The sequence below is a fragment of the Pleurodeles waltl genome, chromosome 9 (assembly GCF_031143425.1).
Source record: "Pleurodeles waltl isolate 20211129_DDA chromosome 9, aPleWal1.hap1.20221129, whole genome shotgun sequence".
Lineage (NCBI taxonomy): Eukaryota > Metazoa > Chordata > Amphibia > Caudata > Salamandridae > Pleurodeles > Pleurodeles waltl.
In genome coordinates this window covers 752125890-752139735 of record NC_090448.1, presented here as the reverse complement: position 1 = coordinate 752139735, position 13846 = coordinate 752125890, and the positions used below count along the sequence as shown (strand labels likewise).

Genomic DNA, 13846 nt, shown 5'->3' with positions numbered 1-13846 from the left:
GCCACCTTTCTGCAGATCTGCATACTGGGGCTGGAGGAAGCAGTAAGCAATAGTTCCAGGGCTGTAATGCCATTCAGTCTGCAAACCTACTAACCTGCATGTTTTAAAGATTTTTTCCCAGCTTCTCTCTAATATTTTCCCATAATAAGAAAGGTTGGACATTTACTCCTGACAATGGCAGAAATTAGAACTTCTTCCAGGGTTGGGAAGAAAGTGGCTGGAGGGAAAATTAACTTGCAAATGCTCAATAGATTTTCACATGAGCAAATCTACACATCGTATTTACCCATGCTAAAATACAGTTCACAAATATTTTATAGGGGTACGACATATACCATTTGAAATGGATGCAAACTGCGATTGGTTTGCGCCCGCGGTCACAAAACAATCCTACATTACACTGCGATTCGCAATTAGGAAGGGAACACCCCTTCCTAATTGCGAGTCGCAAACCCATTTTGCGATTCGGTAACCAGGTTACCGAATCGCAAAACTGGGTTTGTGCATCGCGATGTGCTTTTTCCACGTCGCAAACAGCGAAAGTCGCTGTTTGCGACATGCAAAAAGCTACCTACATGTGGGTCTTGGTCCCTAATTAGGTCTGGTGTTAAAGACATTTTGTTTTTAGTAAACTTCTATATCTCTCTCTTTTGGCTGGCTTTACTGTGAGTGATTGCATTCTGCTCTTCCACAAGGAGCATATTGGCACACAAAGTAGTTTTGTTCAGTGTCAGCAACTACAGTGGCAATCAGTGACGTAACGAAACTGGAGGGTGCCCCTTTGCAAAGAACATGGAAGAGCCCCCTCTCCAGACTCACTCAGGGCAGGTGCTGTGCTGAAGGGGCCCCCTGGAGGGCGGCTGCGGGGCCTTTGTTATGCCACTGGTGGCAACGTGTGCTTTTAGAGTTCAAAAACTTTTGGGGGGGGTTTTGCCAGTGTTTGTTACAATGTTGAGGGCCTGGTAGCTCCCACAACAATAAAGTGTTACAAAAGCCATGTCAAAACAAGACACGCATTGATGAAACTAAAAGACTTATAAAAATATGTCAGATCAGTTGGCTTTGTCAGTGTTTGTTTATTTCCATGCTTCCCATAATCGTGTTGAAAATGGTTACACTGATTTTCCATTAGAAATATTTTTGGGAAATACTAGCATGCATCAACACATTTTACTAAATGACACTTCATTTGCATCTAATCAGAGAGCATTCTGGGAGCATTATACTTAGCCTTATAGCCTAAACTTTTCAAACATGTGTATACACGTTTGTTTTTTTTGTACTGGAACCAACGTCAGTAGTGAAGTGTGACCTTAAAACATTTATTTACAGCACTCACCCTAATAATGAAGGCTTTAAAAAAATGAACCATAAATACAAGTTCGAACAGCATTGTCTTTTGGAAACACATTACCTCAACTGCAGAGAGTTCCACTCTCTGTAAACAGGCAGCCAAAGGGCTTGTGCTGCAGAGGGTTGGGCCTACTTGTCCCAAGGACAAAGTAAACATAAAAACTTGTTGCCCTTGACCCCAAACAAGAAGGGCGTTGGGCGATAGGAATTCCACATCCCTGGAATGAAATGTATGCATCATGCCTTAACTTTTAAAAGATGTACTTTACATGCCAGTTCTACCTGTTGCTTTGATGGTGATTTAGGGCCAGCTTAGACAGCACTGCCAAAGAAAAAGCAGACACTTCTGAAGTATCTACTGTTTTGAAGCAGTAGTACAAAGAAGAGAGACTTTTGCTTATTTTCACTTTTTTTATTTTATACTAACACCAACATAATTTAATAAACTGCGTCTATCCCTTTCCACCAGCGTTGTACCCAACCCAGCCCACTTTCCAACGATAATGATTGAAAACAGGCCATGGCTTAAAAATACTATCTATCACATTCACGGGGCTCAAAACAACAATTGTTTTAAAACATTTGTTATGAAGCCTTCCTTCTGAACACCTGCGCCTAGTGCAATGGATCAGAGCACTTGTTTCTGGGTAGTTCTTAAAACACATTTATAATGGTTGCATTTCTCATGCCAGCAGTTTACTGTGTCACACCTAAAAGGATGATTGATGATTAATACTTCTGGCAGCATACAGTGCATGGCTGATGGTCACTCACCTGTTGGCTAATGCTCTTCAGAAATGCGTAAGGGGTATAAAGCCCTATATAAATGTGGCTACTAAACAATTACGATACTTGGATATGTTTTGCAGGTTAAGTGCAGAGGAAAATAACTTTAAAAAAAGCTTAACTACTACTTCTCACCTCCATGAAAGTGATTGGTTTATCAATGCTACTGGTGGATCAATTATGTTTTGGACTTTTTTTTAGGCAGTTGGGCTTGAGTTTAGAGAACACCTCGAAACGGTGTTCCCACTTCAGGAATGGCGGACTGAGCTATGTGAGGAAGGCTGTTACAAGGACGTTCAGGCGACTGCAAAATATAACAACAAAGTAATTAGAGGTGCTGGGTAATGACTGTCCTTCATGAGGTAGATTTTGCTGGACTCTCAGGCGTATGTCAGGCAGCCGACCCTGTCCCAGCACTACCAACTGTTTAGAGGTACTCTTGTGGTCAGTAATAAACAAGGACAGTAACAGAAAGGGTACTGACAGGAGTGACAGGCAGTAAAACGGGCACTGATGAGAAAGAGGAACAGAGACTGAGGTTAATGTAGGCAGGCTTGAGAGGAATGATGTGAGAGAAAGGCAGGAACACCGGAAAGATTGCTACTTATGTGAAAAGTGTATGCAGAAAAGTGGACACGGAAAAGGAGCTGCTGATTGACTGGAAAAGTGAAAAGTGGTGGAAATGTTTACAATGAAGGGTGGGGTGGGAAATGGCTAACAGGTAATAGCAGGCATGTCTAAAGTTCTTGTATGACTTTGGACACAGACTTTGCACACTGATATTTTATTTAAAATCTATATATTAAATTTACAGTAGAAGCGCAGGTCCCTTACAAAAGTGTGGGCCAAGGGACAGAGATGGAGGAGAAGACCAGTGATGGCAGGAGCAGTGAAGGAAGACGGGGTTGGGGTGCTTAACTGAAAATTTTTCATGAGGAGCATCAAGTAAGCTCAGTGAGGAGAGACATGAATAACATTTCTAAAGATTAGCAAACTCAGGGATAACCCCTAGCCAAGAAATCCACTAACCTGAGAATAATATGACAGACAGCAATATCCTTACCCAAGAAGGCCCTGGTCCCAGCCTTTGATGACTTGCCCAGTCCCTAGAGTGAACGTGAATGGTTGGTTCCGTGTAATACTGCTGTCAAACTCTTTACCATCCTCAAGAGTTCCCTGTGGGGACAGAAGAAATTTAAGCAGGAGCCAAAGCAGTCAAATGATAGATTGTGAAAGACTGCCAGACCTAAGAGTATGGGAGACTTAAAAGAGAAAAAATGGTTTGCATGCTGTTCAACCAAAGATTTCTGCACACTGCAGGAAGCAACAGGGCAGATTGGACGGGAGAAGTTATGAAAAGCTGAGGCAAAATAAGTTGCTGCAAGCAGCACCGAGGGCACATACTTACAGTATAGTGCATGTGAAGCACGTCTCCCTTACGGGACTTGATGAGACAGTTATCCACCCTCTTCTTTACCCCAATTTGCATCTTCTTTTTCTCCTGTGAGCCGCTGCCCACAGCGAGGGCAACCCAGAAGACCAAGGATACAAAGGCCACCGAGGAACTCAGTTTCATGATGGACGGTCTGGAGGAAAGGACATACAGAAGGCATGCATTGGTTTTTAACATAACGACCGTCTCAAACTCTGGTCCACATATTTGCCTCTTTACTTCGCCTCCCAAAGCTTCAAAAACCCCTACCCCACCCGCAGAAACAGAAGGGCCATAATTAACTGTAACATGTGTTTATATATACACCTACATTTACAGTTAAACAGCGGTCTCGCCAAAAGTAAATCTAAAGTCAGCATCAATATAGATTCCCTCCCCTCTGTGCATGAGCTAAACTAAAGGTGCATTTCCCCATAGATACCTTGAAATGAAGAAAGACTGGGATGACCTTGTGAGATGCAAACCAGTGGCTGTTGTAGTGCGACGCCAGAAGACAGCAGAAGTAGCCCTTACTTGCGCAGTCCGCACCACTTGGTGCTTTCACACGGCGTGACTAAGCCCACGCCGGGATTCACAGCACTTTTCTTCCTCTGGTAAGTTTCTACAAAAACGAATACCCAGCTACTGAGCCCCACCCTCCAACCCACCCATTAAAAGGCCCCTGCCTCAGCAGCCAAGCCCTACCCCCACCCCTCAAAAATGTTTTGAAAAAACAAGCACCATTTTGGGATGTTTCAGTGCAGTTGTATGCAAAAGTAATCAGGCTGTAGGATGGTTCCAGAGAGGTATCTAACCAGTATCCAACAGGGACACTGATTTTCCTTGCACCTATACTCTACATCGTGATGTCCTAACAGTCTTGCAAGTCCAAATGATGAACTGATTATATATTTTGGCCATTAGTGCACAGGGTCTGTCAGGCGTTTTCAAATGTTTAAAAAACACACACACACACACAAAACTTAACGTTTAGAAATCGGGCCCACTTTATCTGGTTTCTCCCACCCACCCCCATCCCTCAGTGAATGTGCTTCCTGCAGGGTACACTGCAACCCAACCCTCCGGAACCAAGTCCGATTTCATGTACACAAACGCTCTGCACAGCTGCACTTTCTCCCTGCAGGCCTCAAATACATTCTCTACCCCGCCCCCCCGAGAAAAAGGTCAAGAACCTCCTTTCAAGCACAGGGAATCATGACCCCTGTGCCTATCCTTCAGGGGAGCCTGCCCCCCAAGACAGTCCACGCCTCCATCCCTCTCACAGCTAACAGCCAGTGCACACTTCCTCGCCCGACTTCTGCGAACCCACATATCCCAGGTATGAACGGCATCTTTCTCTTTCTGCAGCTGGACTTCTTTGGCCCCAGCGAGGCTTTTGTCTGAAAGAACAGACGCCGTCACCTCATCTCCCTTCTTCCTTTGAGCCCAATCATGCCAGACCTTCCTGGAGTTCTTTTCTCTGGGTACCCAGACATCAGCCACCTGTCTGGACTGCTGCTTCCCTTTGGGATTGACACTGATCTGGCCACACCCCAACACAGCTTTCGGCCACCTTCGTGGCACCCAGATATCCTCTGCCTTTGAAGGGCTCACAGACAAATCCCCTAGAACTTGGAGCCTACTCTGTCCCTGCTCCTCTTCTCTCTCCAACCACACCACTTCAGTACCAAGGAGCCTTCCACAACCAACCAGAGGCTCCAGGTTCTCAGAAGTGGCTGTCCCCAGCTCTTGCAAGGCTCCCTCGCCATCAGACCCCGAAGGTGGTCCAGACCGGGCTTCCACCTCAAGCGCCACAGGAGGAGTTTCGGAACAAACCCGCGCTGTCGTCACCAAATCTAGATCAGTCAAATCACTGCATAAGCCTACAGTGCAACTACTTTTCACTTCATTCTGTGCGCTGGAGTCCCCATCATCACTGTGTGTATCAAAAGGTGAGTCTCCCAGGCCTTCTTCCCACCAGCCGGTATTACATTCTCCTGTCGCTGCATAGTCCAAGGTCAAAATCCTCTCAGAGGAAGCCACCTTCAATAACCCTATATCTGTCTCCTCAGTCGTTCTTGCAACCCCACAACCTTGCAAGCCACGTGGATGTCCCCTGGACATAAAGTTACAGGGGTCCCCGCCGCCGCCAGTGTAACGGTATTCCTCTGCAGAAAGCCAACAACCTACTTCTCCAGGACTCACCACCTCTACATCACCTGGACACCAACATTCACTGCTCTCAAAATCATTTCTGGGGCACCAGCAGCCAGGGTCTATGTAGAGCCCCTTTGGACAGGTCCACCAAGAGTTATCATAGCCGCCACTTGGGCATAGCCACCAAGCATCTCCACTCTCGTCCCCCATATCTTCATAATCCCAGCTTGTATCCAAATACTCTGCGTCCCTATACATGCAGCTAGGAACTGTGAATTCGGCATTCCTGCATTCTCCTATTGAACATATCCACTTGGCATCCTCTCCGTCGTGAGATCCAGGGGCTCCAGAATTACTCTTCATCCCACTGGATGGTACATCAGGGCAGCCAGTCTCCTTGCAGCCCAAACTCTTGTCACATGCCTCTCGAAAAGCAAAACCGGAGGCAGAGACTGAATTGTGCTCAAGTTCTGGATGCACAATCACGTTTTCAACATATTCAAATGTGGAGTACTGGTAGATCACAGTGCAAGTCTCACCTCGTGGGTCCCGCAGCTCTGTCGGAAGGGACTCGTCTTCAGAAACCTTGGCAGCCACCTCTCCATAAACACCATCCGAGGTTTTGACACAAAAATCTTGGTACTCATCCACTAAGGTCTTTGCACATGAACCATGGTACTCACTTCCTGGGCTACCACGACAAGCATCTGAGCACCCAACCACTGGGCTCCTTCCGCAAGGATCTTGAAAATCGAACTCCCCAACTCTATACTGACTCCCAGAGCCACATACACTCATGGTTTGAGGCTCACCCGAAGTCCCACTTCTACAATTAACTTTGCATTTATCCCTAGAACATCCATCAACATCATCTTTGTATTCACTCCCGGGGCAGCTTGCAGAAACATTTTTATCTCCTAGAGCCATGCTCCAACCACCTCGTTGATCTTCCAAATTACCGCCCAGGCTCCTCTCACTAACATCATCAAATTTCTCGCCACAACCTTTCCGATGTGTGTGTCTCAGAAACGTGCGCAAAAGAGATTCACGTTGACATTCTAGGTCTTTGCAAGACCCCTTTTTGTGGTGACAACCTACACCCCCCAAAGCTGCAAGCTCTTTAACTGGTCCACAGTTGGCCATATCTCCAGATTGATACCCGCAGCTACTGACACAAACTTCAAATCCGTCGCACTCAGCGATCTCCACACGTGCATCCTTGTCCTTAGACACAGGGCTCTCGGCGCCCACATAACATTCAAGTTTAACACCCATAACGCCAGATTCAAAACCCGAATCGACAATTATATCAGTATCACAGCCTGAGCCCCAGCAAGCGTTTTCCCGACACCGATGCCCAGACGTAGCAACATCTGTAGCTCTATTACGACATCTCGGGCAACTGACGGCTACATCTTCACAGTGACACAAAGTGACAGCTCTCGAGTCAAAACCAAAATCTTTAAGAACTGAATCTTTAACGGGAGGTCCAAACTTCCACTCTAAGACCCGGACATCCACATCTTCTAACTCGCACCCAGAATACCCAACAGTCCAGCTTCCAACGTCACATGTAATATCCCTATCTTTAAAGTCGAAAACTGGCCTGCTGGCACTCACAACTCCAGAGTCACAGAGGCAGCCCATGACAGTCACATCTCCACGCTCACAAGCACACACAGGATTCCTGGCCATTGCATCCCCAAAGTCAAGTCCAGTACCCCCAACATGCATATGACAATAGTTATAAACTGGATTTCTGTAGAGCGTTGTTTGGAACCCACAATATGCGGTACCGAACGGCTCGCCTAGCTGAGAGACCAACAAAGTACAGTCACCTTTGTCAGTCAATGACTCTTCCCCGTGTACCTGTGCCCCAAGACATCTTGAACAAAAATCATCAGTAAATGCCAACTGACAGTCTACTTCCACGTCCCTAATTGGGCATCCTTCGGTGGCGCCCTCACATTGCTCCTCCCGGGAACACCTTCTCGCCTCTGCCTTGTGGCCTCCCGATCTTTCCACTATAGGACCACAAGATAACATTTCTCGCTGGGGTCTTATCTTCCCCTTCTTGGGACCTCGAAGGCGTCTCTCTGTAGGGCTATTCGAATCTTTCGCTGGATTGCACCTGGTTTGCTTCGCTCTGTGGCTCCTTGTCTTTTTGCCTTTGGGGCCACGAAACTGAAACCGCACAGGAGCTTGTATCTCTGGTGCCCCATGGGCATTATGCCCCAAAAATTCAGGATGTCCGCAATCTAAACTAAGGTCCTGAGGATATTCTGATTTAAGATGGCGTTCTTGTTTCACTTGTGAAGCCCTGGGCCCTAGTAAATTCTCTCTATGTTTTTCAGTGACCCTCTCTCCCAAGTGAGACACAGTCTGCCCACTATCTTGTACTCCTTGATCGCAACCCTCCTCGCCGCGGTCACTTCCTGCGCCCCTTTCACCCAGGATGCCTCCGGGGTGACCACTTCCTCTATCACTCAGTCCCAAGAGTCCTCGATCACAATTACTAATAGGGATCTTCTGGTGCCCCCCTTCCCCATCTTCACTTTCCCTCGTAGACCTCTCCGCAGGGTTCCCATACCCGGATTTCCGCTCTCCAAATAAATCATTGCCATTCACAACACTTCCGGGTACCCTCATCCCATTGGACCACGTTACTTGATTTCCCCTAGTGGCCCTCTCCACCGGCGATAGGTCCCTCTGACCCCTGCATACCCTGCCCCCGCGGGGCCCCTCTATATCCCTCCTTCCGAATTCCCAGCATTTCCCCCTGCCCCCCGAGGGCTCCTCCATCTCCTGCCACTGCCTCCGCTCTCTTCTTCTCACCTCAGCCTCGCCGCACGCCGGCTACAGTACACACAGTCCCTGCTACAGCCCCGCCTTCCGCTTCCGGCTACGTCATTTGCAGAGCAACGACGTCCAGCCAATCACTGCATACCTAGGACTTATAGAGCAAGCCTTTTTCCTGAAATCTCGCACTCTCATTCGATGAAAGATAGCTCCGCCAAAGACAAACGGCGTGTAGTTAGTCACGTGAAGCACCAAGCTGAAGGCCAGCTCAGGACACAGACAAGTCACGTGACGTCTAGCCCCCTCGCGCGGCTCGGAAGACTCGCGTAAATCGAGGCTGGCATAAACACTATTGGCTGCCGAAGCCTCCAATGGGAACACCCATCGATGTCGCATTGAACGGGAGGGTCGTGGAGGGTGTTTTAAGGTGAAGGTGGAAAAAAGCCAAAGATCAGTTTTTCAGTTTTCCTGCCAATATGAAGCGATGAGCATAAATATACAACCTTAACTCCAAATCCACCCATGGGATTTTAGGCGTGTAAACAATTCGGAGAAGCGACGCCCCCCTCCCTTGTTTGCACAGTGGTAGTGGCCGTCTAGCCCGGAACCGTCTGAGGAGCAAAAGAAGTAGTTGCCATATTTCTTTTGGGCAGTGCCCAAAAGAAATAAAAGCCCAGTAAAATGTTGTTGCAGGTATTTGCATGTCGGGTTGTTTTTACTCAAAATAAAACTGTGAACTGAGCTGCGTGAAACTGTTTTTGCCATGATGACTCGTCCCTTTATGATATTTTATTACACATCAGGAATCGTTTTAGGCCAATGAATCTTTTGACCCAGTTGACAGACACCTTAGGACGAGATAGCTAATCAATACATCAATAATGTAATCAATATTTATCACAACAATATATTTCACTTTAGTCAAAGTCATTAATCAATTCAAAGACGCTACCATGACCTTTCAGCCATGAATAACCACTCCTTGTTTAGTAGAATTTTATCAGTTTTATTCCCTATTAATTACAGTCTAATAGCAAATGCGTTAATCTTAACACCAAGAAACATAATAGCATAGTCACGATATGGCAACTTTGGTAAGCTTTCATTAAAGCGAGAATCACAAACATCAAAACATAACACGGCGTGAACATATATCAATTTAGCAGAGTGTCAATAACGTATCAGTTCAACAAAGCATAATCTCGGTCGTTTGTCTATTTGCGTCAGTTTGGTGAACACCTGTCCTAACCACTGATTAGCATTCGCATGTTGGGCTTCATGCAAAACAATTTAGAACACCAACTTGGAAAACATCTAGCTAAAGTCTTTGTCAAAAGCAAGCAGTTGGTACCTAGAAAGGAAAAGCAAAAAGACAAATCACAATCGCATTGTCATAATTACCCTCCAAAGTTTGGGTCAGCGCACAGGTTCAGTCTTCGTCCTCAGGACTTCAGTCAAATCGCCATCAGTCAGAACTCAGCTCCGGGGCAAAAGGGCACTTTCCTCATAAGGAGGTAAAGTGTAAAATGGACAATTCTAAGGGCGAGGATGGTTTTAAGTAACCCACCAAGTCACCAATCAGAGTGACATAGTTTCTGGATAAAATCAATAGCATACCCTAACCCACCTAAATGACTCCCCGTGGCATGGGTTTTTCCATATTGTTTTACAAGTCTTTGATTGGTCTTCGTAATTGACGTCTTCAGAGGTGGTACGTTATTGGGTTCTCTCGTAGTTCTTATGTCGAGTCTTGTAGTGATTCTGGAACCTTGACCGTGACTCGACATAAGACCGTAGAACGGTTGGGATGGCGGCTGTGGCGGAGGTGTTCATTTGCTGTTCTGTATTATTAGTATTATTATGAATAAAACTAGTACTTACAAAAACAAAGACTCTTCATTGGCGACGAGGGACTGCAGGACAGGTGGACCTACGTGTGCACTCCTTTGAAGAATTCTACGCGCGGCTGCCTCCGTCACCTTCAACCGGCCTTCAGTGCTTCTGTCCCGGTGAGCGTAATCTTTGCCGCCTCCATTTCCTCGGCGATCCTGCAAGCCGCTTTTCTCGATTTTCAGTGGTTTTGGGGGCTGATTGACACGGTGAGTCTTCAGCGCGTGTTGGGTCACAGCGCGGGCCTTCTTCAGTCGTTACTCACGTGTTCCGTCACACGTCAGCACCTTGGAACTTAGTTGCTCCGCAACGAAGACGCTGGATACGCATCTTATGGGCTAGTTCGTTTCCTGGCAACGGAGACGCCAGGAAACGCGTGAACCTGCTTGCTCACACGTTGGCTTCTTAACTTGTTTCTAACGTACTAGTTCGTTTCCTGGCAACAGAGACGCCAGGAAACACTTGAAGGTGCTAATCATTTAATTCATTGACACGTTTCCTAAGTAAAACGTGCCTTCATTTCCACAAGTTACTTGTTTCCAAGTATTGGAAGCAGCATAGAAGAGTTAACTTGTTCTCCTTCAACCTGTTTTCAGCGGTGACACGCACATCTTGCGCAGCGTGTCTTGCAAAAATAACGGGATACGCACACCTTTGTGTTCTACACAATTCCTCATCTGGAGCTCAAATTTTCATCAACATTTTATTGTGGTTACATTTAATATGCAGCAATCCATTCTCCCTCCTCCAGTATTCTCTCCGGATCCTGTTTCATCAGAAGGGGATTGGGATTCGTGGAAAGAAGGTTTCAAAGCATATTTAGATGCCATAGACGGTGACTCCTTTACTCATAGGAAAAAGTTTGCTGTTTTACGTCATTGTTTAGGCCCAGAGGGCCGCAAAATTTTAAAACACATTCCCCAGGCGTCTGTTGCATTAGATGTGGGTGAAGGTGATGGCGGTATTGATGAATATGCTTCTGCCATTAAGTCCTTTGATGATAGATTTAGAGCGTGTAAAAATGTTATTATGGAAAGACACAAATTTTATAAAAGGGTGCAAGTTCCTGGAGAACTAGTGGCTAACTTTGTGGGGGCTTTGAGAATGTTAGCGGTTTCCTGTCATTACAAGGCATGTGAGGATGAAATGATTAGAGATCAACTTGTCGAGAAAACGAATAATAAGAAAGTTCAAGAAACACTATTGTCTACACCGAATTTAACATTAGAAAAGGCCGTGGAGATAGCCACTAGAATCGAGAATACAACAATGTTCATGCAACAGATGACTATAACTAGTCAGAAGGATTCTCATCAGAAAGTTGCTATAATCAAACAGAAATTTAACAAATCCCAAGCAAATGTCAAAGCTGAAACATCAGTTAGGAAGGAAAATCACAAGAAAAGGGAATGTTTTAGGTGTGGTAGTCCCACCCATTTAGGTAATGCAAGTAATTGTCCTGCTGTAGGAAAAAGATGTTCAAAATGCTCCAAAGTTGGGCATTTTGCTAGAGTGTGTAGGGCCGTTAACACATCAAGTTCCAGTTCAAGGGATAAAGTTCTTAAGTTACACAATGACAATTTGGATGGACTTGATCCTTCCTCTAGTGAGGATGACGAAATTCTTACTGTTATATGTTGTTCTAATGAGAGCAATGTTGTTTTGCTTAACAACACTAAGAGGCCTACCTGTAAATTGTCAATTAATAGGTGTGAAATAATTGTGGCCGATTCAGGTTCACCCTATACACTTGTGAGTCAAAATGTGTGGAAGGAAAATTTCAGCCATGTTGAGCTCAGGAAGTCTCGCATCAAGCCTGTGGGATATGGTGGCAAACCAGTGGAAGTTTTGGGGGAGTATGAAGTCGCGTTGAATTTCCAAGGTAATGTGACTAAGGGAGTGGTGTATGTAGCTAATGATGATACACGTCTTTTAGGTTGGGAAGACCAAAGAAAGTTGGGTATTTTGTTGGATCCCAATAACCCCGAACAAGTAATACTGAGCAAGAATTACAACCAGGTGTTATCTGTTAGTTCTGTGTGGGTCGATGCCTTTCCAGGAGTTTTTAAAGAAGGAATTGGTATGTTCAGGGGATTTGCACACAAGATAAAGTTAAAGGAGAATGCAGTTCCCAAGGTCCATAAAGTACGTAGAGTACCTTTAGCGCTGAGAACAGAGTTGAAAAAGGAGCTAGATAGATTGTGTGATCAACGCATAATTGAGAGGGTGGATGCATCAGATTGGGTGGCCCCCATAGTGATTGCCCGTAAGGCCAATAACTCTATTCGCATGTGTGTTGCTTTACGTGACCTCAATGCACAAATTTGGGTGGATTGTCATCCATTGCCCAACATTGTCGAAATGCTATCTATTCTAGATGATGCCAGCGTGTTCAGTTTGTTGGACATGACATCGGCTTATCATCAAATTAATCTGCATCCTGATTCAAGGCATTTGACAGCTTTTGTTACTCCGGAAGGTTTGTTCCCATTTAGACGCATGCCATTTGGTTTAGCTTCAGCTTCTGCGGTATTCCAAAGGGTGGTGGACAGTTTATTTGGAAGTATGGAAGGTGTAATTGCTTTCCAGGACGACATTCTAGTCTTTGGCAAGGATCAAGCACAGCATGATGAAAGAATGGAACGAGTATTGTCTTTGTTGAATAAAAAAGGGATTGTTCTAGGAGCAAACAAATGTAAATTTGGTGTATCTAGTATTGATTATCTAGGGTATAAAATTTCCAAACGAGGTGTGGAACCAAAGAAAAAGCTGGTTAAGGCTATTGAAGATTTTCAGTCTCCTAGTAATAAAGATCAGATCAGATCATTCATGGGCCTGATCGAATTTTATTCGAGGTTCATTCCTAATTGTGCAAGTAAAACACATAACATCAGATCTCTTTTAAAGAAAAATGTTAAATTTGACTGGTGCCTGGAGTGTGAACAGGAGTTTGCAGCCATTAAAATGGAAGTAGCATTGGCAATTCCGTTGAAGTCTTTTAACACAAGGGACGAAATAGTAATAATGACGGATGCCAGTCAACTTGGATTGGGAGCTGTTTTGATGCAGAGGAAAAACGGTAGGGATGAAGTGGTAGCCTTTGCCTCGCGTAGTCTGAGAGGTGCCGAATAAACTTACTCAACTATTGAAAGGAAGCCCTTGCATGTTGGTGGGGCATTGTGCATTTCAAATCGTATCTGTGGGGTGTGCACTTTACAGTCAGGATGGATCACAAACCCTTAGTGCAATTGTTTTCTACCTCTGGTGCGCATCGAGCCACTCCCAGAATAGCCAAGTGGCAGTACAGATTACAAATGTATAACTTTCACGTAGAATATATCCCAGGTGCAAGGAATACACTTGCCGATTCCCTTTCCCGTCTTCCTTGCAAGAATGAGTCAGATGAGGAGGAGCCAGAAGAGGATGATG

General features: G+C 45.5%; 1 protein-coding gene across 1 annotated transcript in view; it reads right to left on the bottom strand.

Moving 5' to 3' along the window:
• Window positions 1–8686, bottom strand: part of FKBP2 (FKBP prolyl isomerase 2) — an 87085-nt gene extending 78399 nt beyond the window's left edge. Inside the window, exons 1-3 of the mRNA XM_069207904.1 lie at window positions 8564–8686; window positions 3548–3725; window positions 3203–3315 (exon numbers count right to left, since the gene is read on the bottom strand). Coding sequence (XP_069064005.1) covers window positions 3203–3315; window positions 3548–3715 — 281 coding nt within the window. The 5' untranslated portion in view covers window positions 3716–3725; window positions 8564–8686. The remainder of the gene's footprint in view (window positions 1–3202; window positions 3316–3547; window positions 3726–8563) is intronic.
• Between the last annotated feature and the right edge of the window lie 5160 nt (window positions 8687–13846).